Genomic DNA, 27308 nt, shown 5'->3' with positions numbered 1-27308 from the left:
AATTCTTAGAAGCCACAGATACCCTAGTTCTTTCTCATGTTTTCTAAGAAAAAAATGAATCATGAAAAATTGATTTACTAAATTTCTTGTAAATTGATTCTTGCATAATACTAAATAGTGACAAAAGTTTTAAGTATTTTTTTAAACTGTTCTCTTACCTATGTTATTTTACTCTATCAAGTTCTTCAGATTTAATAGAATTGATACAGAGATGTAAGCCAGACCAGTGTCCCAGCATTTAAGTTCAGCCTGAGGCTCTGTTTAGCCTTTAAATTATAATGGTTGCTTCTCCTTAGTGGGGAAAAAGCTCCAACAGTGATCATTTAACAACTTACACTGAGCCTTGGCCAGTGTGGCTCAGTTGGTTGGATGTCAACCTGTGCATCAAAAGGTTGCCCCAGTTAGGGTATGTACCTGGGTCACTGGCTCAATACCCAGTAGTGGGCATGCAGGAAGCAGCCAGTTGATGTTTCCCTCTCACATCAATGTTTCTTTCTTTCTTTCTCTCGCTCTCTCCCCCTTCCTCTCTCTCTAAATATCAGTTAAAAAAATTTTTTAAATTTACTTTAAAAAAATTAAGTAGCTCTTCTCTGTTTGCAAATCTAATAATACTTGTTATTTTAATTATTTGCAGTCAATCCCTCAGGTTCATAATGTGATATGTAGTGATGTATAATTTTAATAAAGCATGAATTTGAATTTTGTATTCTGGGAGAGTGATTTTGGGAGACCCAATCACTAAATAAGTGAATACACCTGACCACCCAACTGACTTTAATTGTTGAATAACTTATTCTGTAACTTTTGAGTTGTATCTGACTGCGTGTTCTGGGGAAATCATGATTACTTTTTAATTCATCATAGTGAACTTGCAAACTTGGACAGGTAAAAAGCCTTACAGATCCCCATGAATATGTTTGTACTATGTTGTTTCATCTAATAGCATTATGTGACTAATGTTTTTCTCATATTTTAAACCAAAATAGTTTAAACTTTTTTGTCTTTCCATTTCACCACATTCTGCTTTTGAATATATAAAATTCACTGCAATTAGAGTTTACTTGAAATCTTGTTTTGTTGTAATTATACTTTAAGAAAAACATAAGAAAAGATAAATTTAGAATACCATAGTTTAATATCTATTGATAATGATCTATCTTAACAGGATACTGAGGAATATATATATCTATATATCTACATATATATTATTTACTAAATTTTCTACCTAGTGTCTGAGGTGTATTGTTGATAAGAAACAGGGATAGGATTTACTTAAGACAGTAAAAATACTTTTTCAATTTTTTTATAATTTTTTCATTTAGATCAGAAATCTTGAAATAATAAATGCAAGGAATTTTTTTTAATCTATATTCTTTTTTTTCAGGGCTGTGGGGCACAAAGTTTTTGGCAGTCTTTATCAAGAACAGATTTTAGAGAAACTCAGAAAGTCGGCAGAGCACTGTGATTGTTTGCAGTGTTTTTTTATAATACATTCCATGGGAGGAGGTAAAGTTATTCATTCATTTGCCTATAACAATGTGAAAGTGTAAGTGGGAATTCATTTGCAAACATTAGTCTTGTTTTCAGTTCTATGCTTCATAAAATAGTACTATTAAGAGTACTATGTATGTACATAACTGCTTTTTATCTTAACTGTTTATCAAAGTGTATCACTATTACCATTTAAAAATAAATAAATCCTTTTAAGAGTCAATGGAATGGAATCTGAAATTTTTTTCTTCTACCTTTAGTTTCTTCTACAATATTCCTAGCTACATTTCAGTATATATGAGCTTTTAGGGAATGCTGACTTGCTCCTAAGAGTTTGCTTGTGTGCAGTCCCTTGTACTAGCTAGAGTTAAGTATTTTCATGTTCATAGGTATGCTTATAAAAGAATATCAGAATCTACCTCAGCCAGATTGCTCAGTTGATTGAAGTGTCATCCTATATACCAAAAGGTTGTGGTTTTGATTCCCAGTCAGGACACATGCCTAGGTTTCGGGTTCAATCTTGGTCAGGTCATGGAAGGGGGACAACCGATCAATGTTTCTCTCCCTCTCTCCCTCACTTCCTCTCTCCCTACCTTTCTAAAATCAAACATATCCTCAGGTGAGATACACACACACACACACACACTATATTAGAATCCTTTCTCTAATCACCTTCAAACCTTTGTTGTGTTCAATAAGAGAAATAAGTAAAAGAAATCATTTTAATCAGCTCCTTTAATCATTTCTTGAGTGGTAATTAATCACCCTGACCTAGAATAAATAGTCTGCATTGCTCTCTTTCCCCAGGGGAGCCTGTACCTTGCAAGTGAAGTATTTTGCTTCCCTGTTCCAAGAAATAGAAACAGATCATAACCTGTTAATTTCATAATAGTATTAGCCAATTTTAAAAGAAAATTTGCTACATTTTTTTCTCCAATTTGAGATTAAGAGTTATATTCAGCAGATTTTTATACATATTTATTGTTCAGTGTGATAGCATTTTAAAATAAAAGTCATAATTGCTGTGTAACCGTGCCTGTAAAAGACCATCATAATAATTAAACAAATTTTCTTTCTACTGGTATAATTAACATGCAACTTGGAGTAAGTTTTTTAAAAAACAGTTTCCTTTATAGTTCATTATGGTGCCTTTTAATCCCTTTATTACTCAAAATCTCAGATTGTAATTCATAATTCACTGAAAAGAACAAAAATAATTTAAACAATACTGAAAGTTAAAAATTAAAGTCTCCTTTCCCACATTTAATCCCCAGTCTCTCCTCACAGGTAATTAAGTTTGCCAATGTCATCCTTCCAGACATTTTCTCTGCCTATTAAAAGTGTGTGTGTGTGTGTGTGTGTGCGTGTGCATGTGTGTGCATAAGCAAGATCATAGCAATCAATACATATTATTCTGTAATTTTTCCACTTTATATTTTTCCCAAATGTTTTTATATAATCAGTTGTCTCATAGATTTCAATTGTGTAAATAGGCAATAATTTTTAAAGTCAATCCTTAGTGATGGATGTTACATTGTTTACGGTGTTTAGTTATTATAAACAATCAATCCCCAGTGAACATCTGGTACACACATCTCTCTTCACCTGTGCTACTATGGCTGTAGGCAGTATTCCTAGAAAGGACAGTGAGACCAGAGAACATGTACATTGTAAATTTTGATTGATTACTAAATATCTTCTTACATTATTGCACCAACTCATATTATTAGCAACAATTTGTAAAAGTTTATCCCCAACACTATCACCAACACTGAATATTATGAGACATAAATATATGTTCAAAATTCAATTGTTTTAAATTGGATTTCTTTAATTAGAAGATAGGTTGAGCATTTTCATATCCTTTTTTTCACTTGGTTTATTTTGAATTAAATATTTATATACTTAGCCCATTTTTCTAGTGCATTCTTATTTTTTTGGTTGTTGATTTGTGAGACCACTTTATTAAAGAAATTTAGTTCTCCATCATTTGTGTTGAAGATTTTTTTTCTTAGTTTGCCTTCTTATTAGTTTATGGGTTTTTTATATATGTATAGAAGTTTTCTTTATTTTTCATGGAATAAAAACTTTTGTCTTTAATAGCTTTGGTTTTGTATAATGATTGGAAAGTCCTTCTCACTAAAGATTAACAAAAAAGAAATCTCCCTCACTTTCATCTAGTATTTTTAACATCGTCGCCTTTTTAAAAAATTAATTTTAATAGCTTTTTAGAGAAAGAGAGGGAGAGGGGAGAGACAGACAGACAGACATCGATTTGTTGTTCCACTTATTTATGCCTTCATTGATTGATTCTTGTCTGTGCCCTGACCAAGGATTAACCTTGGCATATGGAGACAGCAGTATAACCAGCTGAGCCAAAGATGTTAAGATAATTTCATTTTTTTAAGTTCCTTAATATCAAGTGTAGACTGAATGCTGTCTCAATTGAATTTTTTATCCTTCAGTCAGTTCTTTTGACATCAATCATACAGATGTAACTTAAATGTGAAAAAGAGTGAACTATAGAAAGCCCCCCCGACCTCATAGTAAGAGCCAGATTGAATTCAGAACTTTAAGCCTCAATACTCATGTTGTCTTCATTTCTTTATCTGAAATTAAATGAGCTAATATGTAATCACAAGAATAAGTTGCAATTAAAAGTTCTTAATATATATTTCTACAAAAAAAACATAAAATTCCAAGTTTCTCACAATTATATTCTGAACCATCTGTGTTTTCTTTTTGAAATTTAATCCTCAGGAACAGGATCTGGACTTGGCACATTTCTTTTAAAGGTGCTTGCGGATGAATTCCCAGAAGTATACAGATTTGTGACTTCGATTTATCCTTCTGCTGAAGATGATGTCATTACTTCACCATATAATAGCATCTTGGCAATGAAGGAACTTAACGAGCATGCAGACTGTGTGTTGCCCATTGACAACCAAGTAAGAAATGACAGTGTAATTTATGGACATATTGCATGTAAATACAGTCATTCCTGTGTTATGCTTATATGTTTATATGAAACATTCTTTACTTTTCAGCCTTCCCAGTTAAGAGAAAAAATAAGTTTAAGTTGTTTTTCTCTTCTTTCTTTCCTGATAGAATGTCATCTATGTCCACTCTTTTTAATAGCTTCTCTCCCAATATTTCTCTCTTAAAAGTCTTTATTTGACATCATTAGCAAAATTGACCTCGTGGTGAATTCTGGAAAGTTGGGTACAGCTGTAAAGCCGAAGAGTCTGGTTACTTCAAATGCTGGGACTTTTAAAAAGCGACAGGAAAAGCCCTTTGATGCAATGAACAACATCGTGGCAAATTTGCTACTCAACCTAACAAGGTAATCCTAAGGGTGGTATATACATAAGGACAGTTTAAAAATTTCATGGTACTTCTACTGATGTTTGTAATAATTTTTTTTTTTAGTTATTCTATCTACTTTGTCGGAGCTTATTTTGTTTTTATTATATTTTTCTAGTAGTTTCAAATCTTGGAGTAATATACCAGAATTTTAATTTCTATAATTCCAAAGGAGCATTTCCCCAGGTCTATTTCATGGAATATTAATAGGTGTTAAAATAATAAAAGGTTTTGTGATAGTATACTTGAGAAACACTTGGGGATACAAAAGTAAATATTTTTTTTGCTATAGAATGTCTTAATCTTTAAAACCAGCTAATCTATAAATTTCTCATTAGCTGATTGAAAATATTTCCTTGACTTTGATCTAAAAGGTTGCTTTGGCATTATTATATTTCAAATTATAGAGCTTATTAAGCAGTGGAATTTAATAAAGCTTATAGGATAAATAAATAATTATTGATCTATATCTGTTTGACTCCATCTTAACTCTGTTTTAAGATATTTTTATGCCCTGGCCGGTTTGGCTCAGCGGTTAGAGCGTCGGCCTGCGGTCCCGAGAGACCCAATTCGGTTCCCGCTAAGGGCGCGTACCTCGGTTGCAGTTTGTCCCCAGCCCTGGTCGGTTGTGCGGGTGGCAGCCACTCAATGTGTTCCTTTCGCATCGATGTTTCTCTCTCTCTCTCTCTGTTCCTCTCTCTCCCTCCCACTCTACCTGAACAAAAAAAAAAAAAAGATATTTTTATATATGTAATAAGCAGCTCTAATAATAATGTGTTGGTTACACTTCAGATAAGCCAGAAATAAGAATTGTTATCGATTTTATGTTATATTTTAATTATCTTTATATATCTCATGTTTATGATACTAAATTTTACTAATACAGAGGGAAAAAGAGTGTATATCCTCTATGAAGAACAGGATGAAAGGATGTAATAAAATCCCTGCTGAATAAATCAAGCTACATTTAAAGCATATAATTTTAAAATTAAAATTTTTTCTCATGCTTTATGTTAATGTTTTAGTTCTGCTAGGTTTGAAGGATCCCTTAATATGGACCTTAATGAAATCATCATGAATTTAGTTCCTTTTCCTCAACTGCATTATCTGATGTCAAGCCTAACACCTCTGTATACACTGGCAGATGTTAACATTCCTCCTCGAAGGTAAGCTGAAGTAACTTTATTCCAATTTCTTGAGAACTTGCATTACCTTTTAAAAAAAAAAAAATTTAAGAAAAAAATTATATAGTAACTATTTCTTTATATCATTTTCTTTGTGAGAAGTATATAAAATACACTTAATGACAGCCATTTTTCCATTATATGAATGCTTCTTTATTTAGAAGTCATTGTTTAAAAACTATCAATATTGAACTATTTGAAATCAAATCTAATAACTAAATTTTTAAGTTTATGAAAATGAATCAAGGTATAAGAATTAAGGGCTTTGAAGTTTGACATACTTTGAAGTCTGAATCCTAATTCTCTCACTAGGTAGCAAATTTGCTCCTACTTCTCTTTTAGTTTTTCTCATCTGTAAAAATGAGAGTTGGCACCTACCTCAAACGCCTATTGGGTATATTAAATAATAAATGTTAGTTCTGTGCCTAGTTCATTTTTATCAAATGAAAACAATGAGCACATGAGTCTGGACGTTTTTTGAAATTTCATATTTCTGATGTAAATAAAGGTAAGTGTCCCAACAATTATAAATACTTGCTTACTAGTTTTTATATTTAGTGGCAAAGGATAAGTAAAGAATGAGTTTGACCACTTGTTTAGCAATTCTTAACCTTTTCTGGGTTTCCTTGACTCCATAAAAATTCCGGAAAGCACAGGCCCACCAAAATTTTGAGTATAGTAGCAGAGGAGTCATGAATCCCCCAACGCTCACCGTCTCCTAAGGGAGTCCTCTATCCTTTTTGATGTAGGATAATCAGGATAGAATATAGGCTCCATTAGAGTGGGAAGTTTTTGTTGGTGTTCACTGCTGGGTCTCTTGCACTTAGAATCATGCCTGGCACATAGTAGGCATTTAGTAAATATCTGTTGAATGAATAGGCAGCATAGTGTGATTTCTGTAGCTCTTCCCAGCCTTTCTGCAGATTCAGCACACATAGCCCTGGCTAGAGTTAGCTAAGGAACCTAATTATATTTGTATTGAATTAAGTGGGAACAGATTAAGGGCCTATAAGGCTGTGTACTGTTAGATATAAACTTTGTCAGTCACCCTTATCTTTCCCTCTTTAAAGGATTAAAGAATGAAGTTAAAAGACTTACTTCACTTAAGTCTCCCTTTTCAGGAACCACTACTATAGCATTTCATCTTTTATAGGAGAGCCTGACATTGTTCTTTGGTAGTTTCCTCTTGATTATCCCTAACTAATTTATGATATATTTTACAGTGACAAAGTAATTTTCTCTTAAAGTTGTAGGCTTTTCATTAGTTTTTATAGTTCTGATACTATGATGAGTATAATGAAATAAGTAATAATGACACAAGCTTCTGAAATCAGTACTTCATAGAGCCCACTAATGATAGTTAACATTTTGTAGTTACCTAAAACCACCAATATGTTGCAGAAGTTTTTTATTCTAAAAAAAAAAAAAAAAGATTTCTTCTGTTCTTGTATTCCATAAAGGTTGCTTTGAGAAAATTAGAGTGGACATTTAGAAAATATTTGTGTTTAAAATTTATTTACCTATATAGATGACTATCTTTTCATTTTATAGTTATACATAGAAGAAAGATGTAATATTTTGTGTAAACAGTGACTCTCATTGTTCTAGGTTGGATCAAATGTTTTCAGATGCCTTTAGTAAAGATCACCAGCTAATTCGGGCCAACCCCAAACATAGTCTCTACCTCGCCTGTGCCCTCATGGTTAGAGGAAATGTCCAGATTTCAGATCTTCGCAGAAATATTGAAAGGTTTGATTGTATACTTTTTCAAGATAATTTGTTATGTGTACTGCTTGTGACAGTGTAGCACGGTAGTTAGGATATTCTCTCTTCAAATTTTAGCATTGCCATTTAAGTAAAGTGTGACCTTGAGCAAGCTACTTAGCCTCGCTGAGCCTTATTGTCCTCAAATATAAAATAAAATTAGTAGAACAGAGTTGCTATTTACAAGTACTAAATGGTATATGTTTTATTTCCTGAAAGTGTTCAGAAAATTTAACTTATGTTTATTACCATCACTGCCACACTACACTACTTCTAATATGTTTTACTACTTAGTTATTAACTTCTATCAATTCTATTTTTAGAAAAAATACTCTCTTGAATTACAAAGTAAAGAAAATTATAATACTTTCATTTATTTTCATTTCTAGATTTTTAATGTTAAGGAATGTGTTTTTAGCTTTTTTAATCACCATTACATCTAATCTAATGTCCTTTTACTAAATGTCCCTTAGTTCCCTGTCAGACTGTACCACCATACTCCTAATAGTAAAAAATAGATAACTTACATTATAAACTAATGGTACTATCAGTAATGCAGTAATGTCCTAGTTTAACTAATGTGGGCTTTTTATTATGGCAGAAATTTTTAGTACCTTAATTCTTACCCTGAGTTTTTGTATCTCAGATTAAAACCTTCTCTCCGCTTTGTCTCCTGGAATCAAGAAGGCTGGAAGACCAGCCTGTGTTCAGTACCTCCTGTGGGCCATTCCCATTCATTGCTAGCTTTAGCAAATAACACATGTGTGAAGCCTACCTTCATGGAACTGAGAGAAAGATTCATGAGGCTTTACAAGAAAAAGGTAATTATCAGTAAACCTTGGTAACTGCGTGTGTTTATTTTGGCTATTTAAGATGTATTCCCAAGAATTATACAATTACAAATCAGGGTGGTCCTGTCTGCTGTATTCATTATACTGATTATAACTTAAGGACAGAGGCTTCCTCGGGCTACTCAATGAGACATCTCATGAGTTCATCAGATTTGAGTTCTCATTCCTCTTGTAAAGCTGAGTGCACTATCATTATAATAAAGAATGTTTACATTATAGTTGCATGTATTGTATTTCTTGCAAATAGTTAACATTATTCCATTTTTTAATTTACAGGCTCATCTTCATCACTATCTGCAAATTGAAGGGATGGAGGACAGCTGTTTCACAGAAGCCGTGTCTTCATTGTCAGCACTCATACAGGAATACAGCCAGCTGGACGCCACACAAAGCATGCCTGTGGAAGACTTACCTCGACTGAGCGTGGCTGTGTAAACAGAACCCAAAATGCTTTTACTTTTCTGAACTTCACATTGTTCTTTGTCATCTTACTTTTCTGCTTCAGAATTTTTGTGATTCAGAAAGCCCAGTTTGTGTTTCTCATATAGGAAATATTTTTGTTTGAAAGAGTAGTTCCATTAAATCACCATGTTGATAATACCAGTATGTGAAATTAGTCAAGTCCTAGTACCTTAACTTCAAACATTTTCTTCAGAAAATTCCCTTTTTCTAAAAGTGAGAGAATAGAGTTCTTCAGCATTTTGCTTGGTTTATACTCATATTTAGGCATTTATACAATGAGAATCAAGTCTTCAATAAAAATTTTATACAGCTATATTTTTATATTTACTTATAATTGATGTTTTAATATTGTTTAAATTCCTCTGATTCTTTAAAAATAAGTACAGGGTGTTGAAGACCACAGTATAAATATTTCTGAAGTTAGTGGAATGTTCACTGACTTCAGGGATAGGTTTTATTACAACTGATGAAGTTTTGTTCCTTCTTTTGATAACCTTGTTTGCATTCAAAAGACTCACAATTTACATTTATTTTAATATGTATTTGTATTAAATTATTTTTAAGTATAATGCTTTTTTATCAAACTAATTGATTTTGTAATAATAAAAGTCCATATTTTTAAACATTGCTACTTGTTATTGTTTTTGCTTGTCACCATTTTTACAGACATTATAAAGCTTGCTGTCATCTAAACTTTACAGTAAATGGCTGTCATAGTCTAGTTGAACGTGTTCTAGTTACTATCATCTCCAGTTATAATCTTTAACATTTATTTATCTTTAATTATAATTTATATTTCAAATCCATATGTGGATTTATCATTTCAGGAAATAATTTTTAAGAACAAATTATATTCAGACTGACATAATTTGTTGTGTACTTTCTTTAGTGTTACATTTTTTAAGTTCCTTTCATTTTCAGAGTGAGGATACTGCTCTTGGTCTTTATCTTGGAAATTTTGGTTTTTGTGGTATTTGGTATAAAACTTTAAATTACAATGGTCAACAGCAGCCAGTGAAATTCCATCTTCTCCTTCCCAAAGAAATCTTAGTCAGGATAGGGCAGTGGAAATTATAAATATGTTTACAGTTTAACCTTATTCCTATTTAAGAATTAATCTAGAATCTCGCTCACTCTATAATGATTACCATCTAAATGAAATCTAGGCTGCATTATCAAAGTGCAAATAAAGTTTTAAAATGCTTTTTACACATCTTCAGCAAAGTATTCCAGATTATTTTATAGAATAAACTGTTTCCTTATAAATTCTGTCGTTTTTCCATTATATATGGAAAATGTAGGTGTAACAAAGTATCTGTGTATATATAATTGCAAGATACATTTTAAAGTAAAGGTTCAATTTTAAGGTTTTCAAAATTTACATATATTTGTAGGAGAACCATTTTAAAATCTAATGCCTTAAATATAGTCATCTGAGAATAGCTAGGCATTCTTACTATTTTAAACCAGTAAGGTAGTTTTACCACCTTTTTAAAACCATGCTAACTTTCTGATGTAATGACATGATTGACTAACCTTAAGTTGTCCCCCATGTGCTTGGCTTTATAGAATCTTGAGTTCAGAAAATATATCTCCTGGATCTCTGCAGTTTCTCTGACATACACAAGATGTGATCCACAGCATCTTCCATTTAAATGACCCTTCACCTGGGCAATCAAATTGAATGGTAATCATTTTAGACTTATTAGGAACACAGCATCTCTTATCCAAACATATTCCACAGAAAGTGGGTTTATAACTCTGAGTGCTTGAACATCCAGAAAAGACGAATTTTTCAGCTTTGAAGAGTTGAAAGGTAGGTTGACACGTTTTTCCTTTGGGGATCTAAAAAGATACATAACATTAAGAAGCCATTCTTTACATTTGATTATAATAGTTTAGAGAAGTGATACTAAACAGAACAATTTTTTCGGTACATGCCCCTAGTGGGAACCAAACCCGGGACTCTCTGGTCCGCAGGCCGACACTCCGACCACTGAGCCACACTTGCCAGGCTGTCCTCCCTGTTCTTACTCCATCATGTTACAGGAATCACTCCCCAATAATTTTTGCTATCTGCCTTTTACCTACTTCCACAATAAATGAACATCTGTTTCATTTACTATCAAGAGCCATGTATTATTAAATGTTTGTTTACTTATAATTAGCAAATTCGCTTACACAACTCAGACCATTTTGAGTGGATGAATACGTGAATAAACATCTTAATCCCTTTAAAATTGAGTTATTAACTTCTAATAGTGAATAATTTGGGGATGAGAAGGGTTTTGTAGCATTTGTAAAAATTACTCTTGAGACAATCATCTTGTATAGTTCTAGAAGTAGGACCAAGTCTATAACAAATAATCTTAGAACATTTTATCATTGTCGTCTGACAAATCTAAGCACAAAGCATTTTGGAAATGGTGTGGTTTCCCCTCCAAGTGGATTATATATAACTAAGATCAAAACCTCCATGATGTCTATAAAGTCTGTTTTCATAATTATGTAACAACCAAAATCTTTCATTCATTTTGATTTCACTACATAAAATTAGTATAGAAAAAAAAGTTAGAATCTAAAAAGGATCTACTCTTAAAAAACAACATTATGGCCTGGACGGTGTGGCTCACTGGTTGAGTGTTGACCCATGCACCAAGAGGGTGCCAGTTCGATTCCCAGTCAGGGCACATGCCCAGGTTGTGGGCCCAATCCCCAGTGGGGGGCAGGCAGGAGGCAGCCAATCAATGTTCTCTTTCTATGTTTATATCTCTCTCTCTCCCTTCCTCTACCTCTCAAATCAATAAAGAGAAAAAAATATATTAAAACAAAAACAACATTATGTCCTGGGTTGTAAGTTTGATCCCCGACTTTGGTCAGGGTGCATGCAGGAGGCAACCAATTGATTTGTCTGTCACATTGATGTCTCTCTCCCTCCCTGCTGCTCCATAGCAATTCAGGCTGATCATGATCCACACTATTAAGCTGTTAGAGTATCTAACAGGTTAATATTACCTCTCTGCTTGGTACAATTACCCCCACAAAGTGCAGTTAGAGTTAAGACCTGCTTTCTGCTGAGATAGTTTGACTTTAAGAGTTTTAATAAAGTGATTTTATTTTTATGAAAACCAAACACTATTCATCCCTCCAAAACACATACACCTACACATATTTTTCAGAATTAATAGTGAATTATAATGAAGTTAAATCTAATTAAACTTACCTTGACTGTCTTTAATATAGTACTGTCACAAGGCTGAATATAACACAGTCTTTTCTCTTTTCTCATTTGACAGTTGTTATTTTCATTGGTTACCCTATTAGAAATTCCCATCCCACATGTTCTGGAGCAAGGGGTCCACTTTGTTGCTTGCACAAGACATCTTCTTTTCCAAGTAAGTGGGAGATTCCTAAAAGCTAAAATAAATGTACTCATATATATGTACTCATGTAGATAAATAATTTTTAAATATTTTAAGCTAATAATAGTTAATAGTTCTGAACCTCTATTTTTATATAATGTAACTCAGGATAAAATAAGCTTATGATATAATTCATCATTCTCCCACTCTCCAAATTACTTTTCAATCAAGTGTTAAAGTCCAATTTTTTAGGAAGTAAAACTCTTTAACTTTGAAAAACTGAGTAGATATACCCATTTGCTTCTTTCTGCTTAGCCCATCCTCTGGGTGCCAAAGCTTATGTTCTGATGGATATCTGCCTTTTCTCTGGTTCTTGCCTCATGCTTGATATTGCCAACAGACACTGAAATAGGCATTAGTAGGATTAGGGAATTGAAGATATCAATCAGAATGATGTGCTTTTAATGTTAAATTTCATATGTTAAAATATAAAAGTTATATTTGAGAAGTAAACTCTTGGTATTTTTCCTCCACTTATTTTAATCTTGTCTTTTAGAAAATACATTACACTAAACTAATCTAAATACTCATATGCTAAGTCATGGCAAATGTGTAATCTATTTTATTCATTCTCTGTGGTGTGAGGCCTATGGTATTCTCTCCATTGGCTAGCCATTTCAAATCACTTATAGGAAGACATGCAGAATGAACGGATGGATGAATTTATGGATGGGTGGGTGTGTGTGTAGATAGATTGAGCCCCCTCCACTGCCTGTTCCTTAGGAGAAACAAAGGAGGGGGGGTGAATAGTGAGAATATAAAAAATATAAAGAGGGCATAATATTCTTCCATCTCCTTGCAAATCTATTGGGAGCTTCATGTTCTACTCATGAATGAACCTGGACCTTGGTTGATTTTAAGCAAACTATAGATTGGTTTATTGTCTCAAAGCATTTTCTGAAGGTTAATATGCATCCTAAAATAGATGTTTTGGGAATAAAGTTGTGATGTGAGTTTGCAGTTGAACACTGCAAAATTCTGGCTACATTATTTCAAATTGTAAATTTCAAACTTGAAAAAGACACCCCCTCCAAATGCCTTCTTGATAGGAAACACCAGTCACGGAAGTATGTGCTATCTTTGAATAAAATGATACTGTGATACTGTTTCTGGTGTTATTACAATGGCATCTTGCAACTGCACACAGAACTGAGGCAGAGGAAGCAGAAACGCGAAGATACCTGGCAGGTAGACAACAGTTTAAAGACCTCAATGCAGGAAGCAAATTAAAAGCCTGGCACGCATCTGCAATAAATAAAGGTAGGTTAGGTATTGTATTGCTGATCACCCCACTTAAAGTTCAGCCAAGAGCTGCAGTTCAGGAATGTGCTTAACATTCGTTAAAAAGCAAGAAAACGAGAAGAGATTTTTAAAGTAAAAGTTTAGTGTTTGGTGAAGCAGTGGAGAAAAGCATGGGGCATCATGTCATTGCATGCTTCAGACTGACCAAGCAAAAGCTAGAGTCTAATCATAAACCACCTGGAATTAACTATGTATATAAAGAACTATCACAATTATACTTTAAAGTGGGTGTTTGTCACTGTGCTTAATTTTAAAAGCCAAACTCCTGTTTGGGCCCCCAAGTATAGTTTCACAGCTAAGCAGAGGAGAGGTATTAGAACATACACTTCCTTTGACAGATCTAGGTCCAGCACTCAATCACCAGAGAGATTTTCTCAAGGTTTTTTGTTTTCTTTTGTTTTTGTATCAAAGCACTAACCACTAAGAGTGACTCTCTGACACCTCCAACCCGGCTCCAAGCGAATCCACTGAAACTGCTCACTCTACCAATGTGACCAGCTTGAAGTCTATCCAAAGGTCTGTACTTGTGGCAAATTGCTGCTCTAAGGTGGGCTCTCTCCAAAAAGGTTCTAAGAACTTGTATCGAGTCGCTCAGACACAATGCAGAAAACCAACTGTTCTTGTACTTTCTGAAACAGAATAATTTAGCTTATAATTTTAGAACTTTGAGAGCACTAGTAGTGTCATGCATACATAACTATGTATGCTAAATGCAAATTTACTACAGCCTATTAAATATTTTTCAAATTAATGAGCATAATTGGAATCCCTGAGGATGTTCTTTTCATATAGATGGTTTTTAAATTTCTAAAATTCATTTCTCTGGTTAGAGTTGCTTTTATTAAATATCCACATAATATAAGTGAACTTAGGAGTTTTTAGCATAAATATTTCCTTGGCTCCTTTCATTCACTAAGCTCTAAATAAGAAAAAGGTGCTGATTTCTGGATAAAAGCCCTTATGTGACTAGTAACCAGCCGTCAGTTTTGCACTTTCTAAGTCCTTCCTTATCTGTGCTTCATCTGCTGGTGCTTTCGAAACTCCCATCCCCAAAATACCCCAGCATTGAAATAAGATGCTATCTTAGAGCCGACCAGAACACCAAGTTTGTGAATATACCGACACTAAATGGCCAGGTGTTCAAGATGAGAAACAGAGAATCTCATTACATGTTCCTGACTACATACATACCTGGGCAACCTACTTAAGCAAGCCTAGAAAATTTTTAAATCAGTAGTTGCCTATTTTTAGAAGTAACATTTATAAATTGAAAACATGTCCTCAAATATTTTTCATCAGTAGCCATCCATTTCTGCTTTTCTCATCTAGAAAAGTCGCCTTGGAAATTTTTTGGAACTGGATGGTTCACACTTCTTGCCCATGATATAACAATACAAATAAAAGTTTTTCCAGAGAACATATGAACATTTGGTCAGTTTTCCTGAGAAGAGGTTGAGTGGGAATAAGCAGAGTAAGAGTTTTCTTGACCTAGTAGAGCTTTTTAAAACTAGAATATTTTATTGGAAAAAAAACAAAAACATTACAAACTTTCCTTTTCAGATACTTAGAACATACCTGCCTGAAACAGAGACTGATAGCACACTCACTAAATCACACTGACCGCCAATCAGGAAGTACTTACTGAGTACCTAGGACCGATAAAAGGAATGTGAAGTAAAGCTGTAAGGTCATACATGAAAAACAGTTCTACTTATGAGCACCTGGCATTGTTTTGTGGGCTGTTGAGAGCTGCTGTTGTAATGGTCCCAGGCCACAGTTGGGTTGATCTGATTTCTTTCCACCTTTAGCCCCAACACAGTGGCTGTCAGCCAGCTTTGGTATGAACAGAGGTGTGCATCCAATGGCCCCGCTCACACAGAGGCAGCTAAACAGGGGGTTAGGCTGGAACATTTGGCCGTTATGATAATGTACCCTGTTGAACTCGCATCCCACAGCTACAAGGTCTGAAAAAAGAAGAAAGCAGAATCACCAAAGAAGCCGTGATTGATAGTCTAGCCCTCCCAGTACAAGCCATAGGGGAAACAGCTATCTCCTTTACAAAGCATAGTTCTCGGTTTCTCGGACCCCATTTGGAACCTCCTTCACAGCATCTGTAAAAGGTGAAAATGAGACATTATCCTTACACTGTAGGCTCTCAGCCTCAAATGGTCTCTTCTAGAATTAAGACCCAAGTACGGGCCCTGTTCTGGAGTAAAGTTAATAAAAAATCACTATGAGTATAGCAGTGAGATCAAGATTGTAAATCTGAGAGATGAGCGGAGGGCTGGTGAGACTGAGGTTTCCCAGGTGTCCAGCCACAGGCTAGGATATATTCTTAGGAAGTTAAGACATGTGAATAGCTAAAACAATTATAATTGGTTTAACTACAGTGCTGCATGGTAACTGATTTTTTTGTTAAGAGAACTAAAGGAAACGTTCACTTGCTCGGAGTGAGATTCTTGACCTGGATGGGCAGTTTTCAGCGTGTAGCCCACGCACACTGAGGCAATGCCTGAGGCCCTTTCAGATGATCTGCAGGGTGAGAACTCTCAGAGTAGTACTGCGCTGTGACTGATGTTTTCACTCTGTTGATATTCACACTAAGTGCACTAATCACTGTATTTTTCCTTGCCTGCACTTGTACATAAATGCACTTGAACAATAAAAAAAAAGCTACTTTTAGCCCTGGCCGGTTTGGCTCAGTGGTTAGAGCGTCGGCCTGCGGTCCGGAGAGAACCGGGTTCGGTTCCCACTAAGGGCACGTACTTCGGTTGCAGTTTGTCCCCGGCCCTGGTTGGTCGTGCGGGTGGCAGCCACTCGATGTGTCCCTTCACGTCGATGTTTCTCTGTCTCTCTCCCTCCCATACTCTATCTGTACAAAAAATGGAAAAATATCCTCGGGTGAGGATAAAAAAAAAAAAAAAAGCTACTTTTACTTAAGAATGTCCTTGATGACACAGTAAATATTGCAAATGTCATTAAATCTTAACCATCGAATACATGTCATTTTAATATTTTTTTTGTGACAAAATAGGAAGTATACACAGAACATCTCTGTAGGCATTGTACCAAGTACAATAGTCATCTTAGGGAAAGCACCTATGCTGCTGTCTGAGTTGTGGGCCAAACTAACCACTTTTAGTGGGAATTTCACCTGAAGAAATGACTGACAGACAATCTGTGCTCATTCAGACTGGGTATTCAGCAGACATTTTCTTGAAAATCAGCAAAGTGAGGCTGTCACGTCAAGGAAAACAACTGACAGTATTTATTGCCAATGATAGAATTCAAGCTTTCAAGCAAAATTAGAATTTTTAAAAACTTGTATTTACTTCTCAGAATTTTATAGCTACCCAATATATAGACTTTACTGATAAAATTAAGATTATGTGATTTTTAAAATATATAATTACGTGTATCATTTGGAACATCTATATAACCCATTGTTCCAAACTGACATTTTCCAAATAACCAATGCCCAGTACAGAATTATGCATGAGCAAAAGACCCATTCCCAGCAGGTCTTGGACGGACCAATGTATTTTAATGTCACAGACTGACTCTGAGGTGATTCACTGATGTGGTTTCAGATTCCATGATGTAGCTAATTTTTAAGAAACTACCACTTTTCAAGTTTTAATATAATATTAAAAATTAATATTCACAATTATCTGAAAATACTGTTAAAATATTTTTCCCTTGCCCTGGCCAGTATGATTCAGCGGTTAGAACGTCAGCCCGAGGACCAGAGGGTCCTGGGTTCATTTCCAGCTAAGGGCATGTACCTTGGTTGCAGTTTGTCCCCAGCTCCAGTTGGGGTCGTGTGGGTGGCAGACGCTCGATGTGTCTCTCTCACATCAATGTTTCTCTCTCTTTCTCTTCCTCTCCCTCTCCCTCCTGCTCTATCTGAAGATAAATGCAAAAAAAAAAAAAAAAAGTCCTCGGGTGAGAATTAAAATATATATTTCTTCCTTTTCCAATAATATATCTGTGTGAGGCTGGATTCCCTTCATATATTTCATCCAAAACATCAGGTAGCCATAGACTGGAAGCACACGCAGATGGGAGAATCTAGCTATCTTCTGTTAAGCTAGCCATTAGATTTGCAAAAATGTAAAACAATCCCACTCTTCTCACTAAATGTTTCTTTGTCATGGAAAATAATTTTTTTCATAAATTATATATATTCCTATTAATTTACACTTTTTAAAAAATCCTCACTCAGAGGATATTTTTCCATTGATTTTCACATAGAATGTGGGGGGATGGGGGAAGGGAGAAAGAGAAGCATCCATGTGAGAAAGAGACATCAGTTGGTTGCCTTGGGGCCAGGGACCAAACCTGCAACCGAGGTTTGTGCCCTTGACTGGGGAATCAAACCCGCACCTCTTCAGTCACTGGGCCATGCTCTAAACCACTGAGCCAAACCAGCCAGAGCTGTTTTTGTTATTTTCAAATAAATTAGCAAAATGTTTAAATTTCTAATCTATTAAATACCAGTAAAGATAATTCAAGCAGAAGCTCTTTGGGTCTCCTCTTTAATTTCTAAGACTAAAGGGATCCTTGGACAAAAAATTTAAAAAAAACATTTATCGATATCATTGATCAGAGCCATAGTTTGTGAGCCTAGTTATAGCTCATCCCCATGCCCAACCTCATGGCTATGCTCTGTTAAAATATCCATCACAGTATGTGAAATTATTTGTGGAAAGATTTGTCTGAGATAATAAACTTGGACTCTGTGAGGGCCGGGCCTGAATCTTCCCCCACCCCACCCCACCCCACCCTCTGTGTTCCCAGCTGCTGGTCACAAAATGTTTGTTAGGTTAATTAAATAACTTACCCAGTGCTGTTTGGAAGAAAGAGGTATCCTGAATGCCAGAGTCTGATAGGTCATGTTTTCCCTGTCAAGTTTCCACGAGTAGTAACTAACATTTTTGAGAGTCTGCTGCATATCAGATATTGGGCTAGGTGTTTTGGGTTTTGTATCATTATTCTCATTTGATCTTCCTAGCAACTCTATAAGGTAGGAAGTAAATAATCATGTAACTGAAGCACAGAGAGGTTAAACATGATCAAGGTCACCCAGCAGATAGAGTTCAGATTTGAACCCACAGCCTACATCTTAACTAATATAACATAGAGCCGACAGGGGCATCAGGCGGTCAGACTCAAATGGCTCTATACATTCAGCCTGTCTCTTAAGATGTGCTCTCATTCCATGCTCGTGACCAAAGTTCTGGGAGTCGTTTGTCTTCCCACTTGGGCTTTTTTCTACAGTGACTAAACTGTCCAGCTAAGGTGAATATTTCTTCTCCCTTAGAAATCTTATTTCTTAACCCTAAGTAAGTCGACATCCTGAATTACTGTCAAGATGTTGTAGGTTTAGATGGTCTCAATCAGACTCCAGAGCTAAGACCCGTAAAGCTGAGGATCAGGTTATGATTTGGGGTGTCCCTTCCTTCTTTTCTACAAATCTGCTCCAGTAAGAAGTGCAGTAACCCGATGGTTACTTGGGAAGGCTGAGATTAAAGCAGTATGTCTGAATACTAGATACACAACCTTACATTTTAAGCAAGATTACTTTTTAGTTATAGAAAAGGCTGAATTCAGAGTCTTCTGGCACTATAACAAAAGCTGTCATTTTGTGGCACTTTAAGAAATCAGACTCCATTTACATAATTTCTTGTATTTTAATCATTAAAAGCAATTACCTGAGAAGAACTGCAAGATCATTTCAATACAATTAAAGTAACTAGTTTCTGAACGTGTGTAAACATCTGTTAATTTCACATGTTGTCTAAAATGACAAAGCCGGTCCCGTTGGTGCGTGAAAACCAAAACCACCTTACAGTTAGCTGATTATTCCAAATTAACAGTTGCAGAAAAAATATCCAGCAGGTCCAGAAGAAGACACTTACATGCACACACTCCAGTCTCGTACCTAGGCCTGTCTGCTGAGTAGTCACAGTACAGCCCTTTGTGTGGGTCGCAGAGGTCAGCTTCATTGCAGATGTCCCCCGGTTGCTTGGCACAGATTTTACAGCATCCACAGCCATCCCTCACCAAACTCACTCCAGGAGGGCAGCTGGGCTTCCGAGGGCACGTACAGGGCCAGTGACAGAACTGTTGACGGCGATGCACTTCTGACACTTCTCCAGGCCTTCCTTCGGGAGCCACAGCTAACAGCCCAGGGCCCTGTGCCCTGCCGCAGAACTTCATTTGATAATAAAGAGGAAGTTAGAAGTGATTCCGCAAACCAGTTTCAGAGGTTTGATAGAAATAGATGTCCCCCAGATTGGTAGAACACAGTGCGGTGAATGATGATAATAACATCTCAGTATTTGACACAGTCACCGTCACCCTAAATCTTCACTCAGCTCCCAGCACATCACTTTCTCACTCCTCCTGTCTCACTGACTGCTCCTTCCCAGGCTCCTCTGCTGGTTTCTTCTCATCCTCTTCATTTCTAAACATCGGAGTCCCCTAACCATATCTGCTATCGCCCACCCTGACCTCTCTTCTGAACTGACTCAAACTGCCTGCCTCACAGATCTCCACTTAGATGTTTGATAGGCACAGCAAATTTAACATGACCAAAAACAAGCTCCCAATTTCCCTTCCAATCTACTCTTCCACACACCCCTATCTGAGCAAATGCCAATTTCATTTTTCCAAAATACCTTGGAGTTAGGTCATTCTTTACTCTTCCAAACTCATCAGTATATCCTGTTAATTATATCTTCAAAATATACCCGCTCTAATTATTTCTTAATAACCCCACTGCTACCACAGTGACCCAAGCCACCATTATTTTTCACTTAGATTATAATAGGCTCCTAAAGATTCTTCGTGTTCCCCTTTTGTCTTCTATATTCTCCACCCAGAAGTGTTGTTCTTTTTTTTAGACGAGCAAAAATAAATAAGTGAAATTACATCAAATTAAAAAGCTCTACACAGCAAAGGAAATAAACAACAAATGAAAGGGCAACCTACATAAAGGGAGAAAATATTTGCAAACTATATATCTAATATATCAGGAATTCATACAACTCAATGGCAAAAAATAATAAACCAATTAAAAATGGGCAATGGATCTGAATAGACATTACTATAAAGAAGACACACAAATGGACTTCAATACATGAAAATGTAATCAACTAATCATCAGGGAAATGTCAATCAAAACCACACCAAGATATCACCTCACACCTGTTAGGATGACTATTAATTAAAAAAAAAAAAAAGGTAAATAGGTAAGTGTTAGTATGTAGAGAAAAGAAAACCCTGATATACTGTTGGTGGGAATATAAATTGGTACAGCCATTACAGAAAATAATATGGAGCTTCCTCAAAAAACAACTAAAAATAGAACTATCATGTGATCCAAGATTTCACTATGGGTATTATCCAAAGAAATTGAAATCAGGATCGCAAAGAGATACCTGTACTCTGTATTTCCATGTTCATTGCAGCATTATTCACAATAGCCAAAATATGGAAACCTAAATGTCCATTCATGTATGAATAAATAAAGAAAATGTGATATATACATAAAATGCAATATTATTCAGCCTTAAAAGAGAAGAAAATCAACATCATGAATGGGTCTGAAGGACATTATCTAAGTGAAATAAGGCACATACAGAAAGACAAATACTGTATAATCTCACTTATATGTAGAATCTAAAATAGTCAAACTCAGAAGCTAAGAGTAGAATCGTGGTTGCCAGCATCTGAGGTGCAGGAAATGGGAAGGTGATAGATAGTCAGAGGGGATGAAGTTTTAGTTATGCAGGATAAATAAGTTCTGGAGATCTACATAGCATAGTGCCTGTCACTAACAATGCAGTATTGTATACTTAAAGTTTGCTAAGAGAGAGAGCTTATGTTAAATGTTCTTACCACACACATAAAATTAATAATAAAGGGGACAGAGGAGACTTTGGGAGGTGATAGATATGTTTATGGCCTTGATGGTGGTGATTGTTTTACAAGTATATACTTATCCCCAAAATCATCAAATTGTATACATTAAATACGTACATCTTTTTACATGTCAATCATACCTCAATTCATGTCATTCCTTGCTTGTGGCTTTCCATTTCAATGTAAAATCCTAACTACCCTCCAAGGCCCTGTGGCCTCTTGTCTCCACTCCGTTTTACTTTGCCCACAACCACTCACCCCATCGCTGGCTTCACTCCAGCCACACTGGCCTCCTTGTTCTTGGACTATTCCAGCTATGTCCTTCCCCCAGATATCTTCCTAGCTCTCTCTTTCCTTCCTTTAACTGTGTTCAAATGTATCAGTGAGGCCCTTCTTGACCACCCTTCATAAAATAACACTCTACCCTAGCCTTTTCCCCAGGGACCTTCTAACTACCTATTTCATTACCTATATATTTTAATTGTTTATTTTCTGAGCCACACATCAAGAATTTTGGCTTCTTGGGGCAAGCTCTTTGCCTAATGTCTGTCTTGTTGTTGGTAACAAATATGTATTGAATGAAAGAGCATGGAACTTGTCTGTATGCCAAGTACCTTACATGTTTATATCATTTAATCTTTACAACAACAGTAAGGTGTAGTTATTATCTCTGTGTGATAACCACGATAATGATCCCCTCAAAGATGTTTATGTCCTAATGAAAGAGATGAGGATTAAAGAGTCAAATGCCTTAGAGAGGGGGCAAGGGGAGGACCCAGAGACTCCATGAACAGAAGCCTGGCTGAGAGTCCCTAGGGACCATGGCAGACCCTGTGCAAACTTGAGAAGTAGGCACTCCCTATTTCTAGCCTCACTATTTCTACTCCCTTCTCCACTTTTGTATTTTATTTTCTCTGTTCATGGCTTTCATGACACCAGGCCCTACCAGTTCTACCTCTGCCTCTCAAAAAACTTTCTGAATATCTGTAAAGTTTCTCGCTGAGGAAGAAAGAGAAACAGATCCGCAAGAACGTTTTATTGGAGCACTCCTGGGCGAGGTTCGCTGGTCCAGGGTTCGGGCCAAGGAAGTCATGCTGTTTTGTCCGCCCAGGAATGTTTTATAGAGGAGGTAAAGGAACAAAGAGAGGGAGGTATTTGATTGGTCGAGGGGTAAGGTGGGTGATTCTGCATCAGCTGCATTCGGGTAGGCTAGAAAGTCCTAAGTTAGGTTTTGATTTCTCCTCGGGCCACCTCTTTCTCCGGAGTCATGTGACTCCTCGGAGCCCGCCGACCTTACAATATCCTTTGCAGGCTCCTGTTACCCTGAATTCGATCTAGATTTAGATTTATTGGTGTTTCATGACCTTAACGTATTGCTTTTTTCACTCTGCACACTGTCTCCTGGCAATCTTGTCCACCGCCCTTGCCTTCAATTTCCACCCTGTGCAAGCTTCGAAACTAAATTTTCATCCAGGATTTCTCCACTGAGGTCTAGACCCACGTAGCTGACTGTCTCCTGGACATCTCCACTGGACTATCCTACAGGAAAAACTCATGTCCAAAACTTATCATCCCCTCTTCCACCCCCAGACAGCTTCTCCCAAGTTTAGAGTTAGGGAGCTGAGAGTCATCCAGGTCATCTTCCTCTCCCTCACCTCCCATAACCATTCAGTAACGAATCCTGCTTATTGTCCTCCTATCCCTAGAACTTCTCACTCTTCCCCCATTTTTACTGCTACTAAGTACTGTTGCAATAAGTTCTTAACTGATCTATCTCAAGAATAAGTTCTAAGATAAATCTGCCACATCGCTGCTAGAGGGAGCTCTTTAAAAGCATATCTGATTTTACAGAGAGATGCAAATTTAAACAACAATGAGGTATCACCTCACAACTGTCAGAATGGCCACCAACAACAAATCATCAAACAACAAGTGTTGGCGAGGGTGTGGAGAAAAGGGGACTCTAGTACACTGCTGGTGGGAGTGCAGACTGGTGCAGCCACTATAGAAAACAATATGGTGTTACCTCAAAAAATTAAAAATTGAACTTCCATTTGACCCAGTGATCCCACTTCTAGGACTATAACCTAAGAAGCCTGACACACCAATCAGGAAGAATATATGTACCCCCATGTTCATAGCAGCACTATTTACAATAGCTAAGATCTGGAAATAGCCCAAATGTCCATCAGTAGACAAATGGATAAAAAAGCAGTGGTACATATACACAATGGAGTACTACGCAGCTGTAAGAAAGAAAGATCTCTTATCCTTTGTGATGACGTGGGGGGATCTGGAGAGTATTTTCCTAAGTGAAACAAGCCAAGCAGAAAAAAACAAATATCACATAACAGTCTGAGGAACGGGGTAGTCCCAGAGATGTAAAAGTGGGGTACAGACTGATAATCCCCAGAAGAGGGGGTGGTGGGGGAGAGATAAACCACAGAACTTACATGCATGTATGCATGAACAGTGGGCATGGACAACAAAGCTGGGGACAGGGTAGGGAGAGAGGAGGAGGGGGGGAATCAGTGGGGGGGAAAGGAGAAACATCTGTAACAAAAATAATTAATTAAATAAAAAAAGAAAAGAAAAGAAAAGAAAGCATATCTGATTTTACTATTCCTCTCCCTAAAGCCCATCAGCGGTTCCTCACTGTCTACGCATATAGTCCAAACTTCTGAGAATGGTCTCTAAAGCCCTGTCTATGCCGGTGCATGCCTTTCTCTCTAGCCTTAGCTCTCAATGCACTCTCCTCCTATGACTTGCAGCTTACTGGACTCACTAGTTGGTTTTCTCCTGTATGGTTTTCTTCATATTGCTCCTTTTAATGAAAAGCCCATTCCTCAAACTGCCCACCTGGGAACACCTGTTTGTCTTTCCAGTCTTGAAACATTTCTATATAATCTCTGAGGACACAACGTAACACTACTGAAAACCAAGGATAGAGAGAAAATCTTGAAAGCAGCCTGAGAAAAGGAAAGCATTATATACAAGAGAATAATAAGAATGAGATCTGACTTCTCATCAAAAGAAGACCAAGGTGTCCTTCAGTAGGATAAACTGTGGTACAGCTAGCCAATGGAATATTATTCAGTGCTAAAAAGAAATGAGCTATCAAGCCATGAAAAAAAACATGCATATTACTAAGTGAAAGAAGCCAACCTGAAAATTCTACATATGGTATGATTCCAACTAAATGACATTCTGGAAAGGGCAAAACTATGGGGACAGTAAAAAGATCAGTGATTGCCAGAGGTTGAGGGAAGGGGTAAATAGGTGAAGCACAGAGGATTTGGGGGCAGTGAAAATACTCTGTATAATACTATAATGGTGCATATATGTCATTAATCATTTGTCTAAACCTACAGGATGTACACCACCAAAAGTGAACCCTAAATAACTGTGGGCTTTGGGTAATGATGTATCAATGTAGGCTTATCAGTTATAATAAATGTGGTGGGGAAATGTTGATAGTGGGGATGATGATAGTGGGGGGGCATGTTGATAGTGGGGGGAATGTTGATTATGGGGGGATGTTAATAGTGGGAGGATTTGTTAGTGGGAGGGTGTTGATAGTTGGGGGGAATGTTGATTGTGGGGGGATGTTAATAGTGGGGAAGACTATGTATGTGTACAGGCAGGGGGTATATGCAAAATCTCTGTACTTTCCTCTCAAATTTTCTGTGACCTTAAAACTGCCGTAAAATACACACACACACACACACACACACACACACACACACACAATTGTCTTTAACAAAGAAATAAAATAAAATAAAATAAAGGAGGAGGAGGAGGAAGAAAAGAAGAACAAAATGCCCAGAGACAATACTGAAAGAAAAAAAATAAAATAACTGTCACCCTGGAATTCTGTCTCCAGTGAAACTACCTTTCAAAAATGAAGATGAAATCAAAGACATTTCCAGATAAACAAAAACTGAGAAATGTTTGCGAACATGCCTACCTTGCAAGAGATGCTAAAGGAAGAGCTTCAGTCTGAAGGGAAATGACAATAGATAGTAATTCAGAAATACAGGGAAAAATAAAGTCTCGGAAATGACAAATATGTGGGTAAATATAGAGAACTGTATATTTTTTTTCTCTTCAGGCATTGGTTGTTTTCAAAATGAAAATCTCAAAACCACAGTCATCAGAAGGGGCAGTAGAAGGAGAGTTGACAGCAAAGCTGAGCTTCGGGAGAGCTCTGTGATCTCAGATAACTTCTCCCATTTATTTAATCTTTGAGCCTCAGTCCTCCTCTGTAAAATGGGATTAATAATAACCACCCTATCAGGTTAGCTTGAGGATTGAGACAACGACTAAAGTACCTAGCAGAGTGGTTGGCACAGAAGAGATGTTCAATAAATGGTAGGTATCATCAGAGCCATCAAAAATTTATAATAGCAAAATAATACTTCCCTCTTGCTCTGTCTATAACACCTCTTTACATTTGTTTTTGTTTTTTGTTTGGGCTACATCTGTGTTGTAGCTCTCAATCCACAGTAACGGCAGTACTTTTCTCAAGAATGGTGGGGTGGGAGACAGGTAGCCCATCTCACTGCTGGAGAATGTGCCCCTTTTCAGAACGCTGCCACTGGACAAACTACCACTGAGATGCTCGTCATGATGCCTTTCAGATCTTAAATCTCTCCCTATGTAATATAATGATTTTCAACCCCTTGTTTTCTGAGGTACATCTTCTCCTTACCACCCCAGTCAAGTGTTAAATCACAGACGTCTGTTTGCTAAATCACCAGATTTCAAAAGCTCTGTCTTCTGCCCAAGCACAAACCGTCACTATGTAAATAAACCCACAAGCAATTCACCCTGTTTTAATCTTCGTATTAAATAACACGAAGGCAATGAATTGGTCATACTAAATTAAACTTCCCTTTGGTCTGTTGCTTGAAATATTCCAAAGTCTCGATGGACTGATTCCCTTTCATGACAAGTGAGAAACACATGGGTTGAGAAGAGACAAAGTCATAGAATGTTTTCAAAAGATAAATGTTTGTTCCAAAGTGCTCCTTTTAAACAAGAACAGACTATACTGAAGAAAGTGATCAAAATCATTTTTTCCAGTGGCTCCCTGCCCGTTCTGCACACAGCCACGGGAAGCTGAGCCGCGCCTGGAGCCCACATGAAGCAGCATGGTTCACCCCACCGCGCCGCAGGGCCGCGGCCTCCCCGTGCGCGCTGTGTGTTATATTCCAACAAAAACATCTACATGGCTCAAGTTTTGGAGCTGTTCAAACATATCGAAAGTCGAATTAAGTGCCATTACCTGAAAGGGAGAAATGTTTTCCACTTCTTTGCTGAAGCTAATAAACCGAAACAGAACTTTATTTGGAGAGGAAAATGGCTCCCTATTTCTCATGAGGCATTTACCCTCTCCTCTTCCCCCATCTTCTTCTTTCCTGTTTTTGATCTGAAAAAAATAAGAGCTGCTGGAGTCTCCCGAAGGGAAGGAGGAAGGGGAGAGAGCTCACCTGCGCCAGAGCCGCGAGGAGAAAGGTGCGGAGGAGGAGCCCCTGCAT

General features: G+C 36.6%; 2 protein-coding genes and 1 long non-coding RNA gene across 5 annotated transcripts in view; 2 read left to right on the top strand and 1 right to left on the bottom strand.

Annotated features, from left to right (window-relative positions):
• The window catches only part of TUBE1 (tubulin epsilon 1), a 17542-nt gene extending 7807 nt beyond the window's left edge, over positions 1-9735 (top strand). Inside the window, exons 6-12 of the mRNA XM_036248341.1 lie at positions 1385-1506; positions 4252-4439; positions 4659-4834; positions 5880-6020; positions 7647-7787; positions 8449-8623; positions 8930-9735. Coding sequence (XP_036104234.1) covers positions 1385-1506; positions 4252-4439; positions 4659-4834; positions 5880-6020; positions 7647-7787; positions 8449-8623; positions 8930-9088 — 1102 coding nt within the window. The 3' untranslated portion in view covers positions 9089-9735. The remainder of the gene's footprint in view (positions 1-1384; positions 1507-4251; positions 4440-4658; positions 4835-5879; positions 6021-7646; positions 7788-8448; positions 8624-8929) is intronic.
• CCN6 (cellular communication network factor 6) lies at positions 9029-27308 on the bottom strand. Of its 2 annotated transcripts, XM_036248343.1 has the most exons (6): positions 27261-27308; positions 19761-20055; positions 15561-15803; positions 12339-12532; positions 10652-10960; positions 9029-9080 (listed from the first exon to the last, which is right to left on the bottom strand). In XM_036248343.1, exons 1-5 carry the CDS (start codon positions 27306-27308, stop codon positions 10679-10681), a joined length of 1062 nt encoding a protein of 353 aa, XP_036104236.1. In that variant the 3' UTR covers positions 9029-9080; positions 10652-10678. The 2 variants fall into 2 exon arrangements, with proteins under 2 accessions (XP_036104236.1, XP_036104235.1); XM_036248342.1 differs by lacking the exon at positions 9029-9080 and having other exon boundaries at positions 10618-10960.
• Positions 10689-15889, top strand: LOC118621898. Of its 2 annotated transcripts, none has more exons than XR_004957826.1 (5): positions 10689-10931; positions 12412-12510; positions 13685-13797; positions 14251-14355; positions 15795-15889. It is a non-coding gene; the product is annotated as an uncharacterized LOC118621898 (long non-coding RNA). The 2 variants fall into 2 exon arrangements; XR_004957827.1 differs by having other exon boundaries at positions 10700-10802.

Source organism: Molossus molossus, unplaced genomic scaffold (assembly GCF_014108415.1).
Source record: "Molossus molossus isolate mMolMol1 unplaced genomic scaffold, mMolMol1.p scaffold_m16_p_8, whole genome shotgun sequence".
Classification (NCBI taxonomy): domain Eukaryota; kingdom Metazoa; phylum Chordata; class Mammalia; order Chiroptera; family Molossidae; genus Molossus; species Molossus molossus.
Note: the sequence above shows the minus strand (reverse complement) of the source record. Positions and strands in the feature narration are given on the sequence as shown.

Coding starts and splice junctions, on each gene's coding strand:
- CCN6 (XM_036248343.1), bottom strand. CDS start 27,308: ATGCAGGGGCTCCTCCTCCGCACCTTTCTCCTCGCGGCTCTGGCGCAG. Junction 15,804..19,760: donor CGAGACTGGAGTGTGTGCAT/GTAAGTGTCTTC, acceptor TTCTTTTTTCAG/ACCTTGTAGCTGTGGGATGC. Junction 12,533..15,560: donor AGCCCACAAAACAATGCCAG/GTGCTCATAAGT, acceptor CATTTATTTTAG/CTTTTAGGAATCTCCCACTT.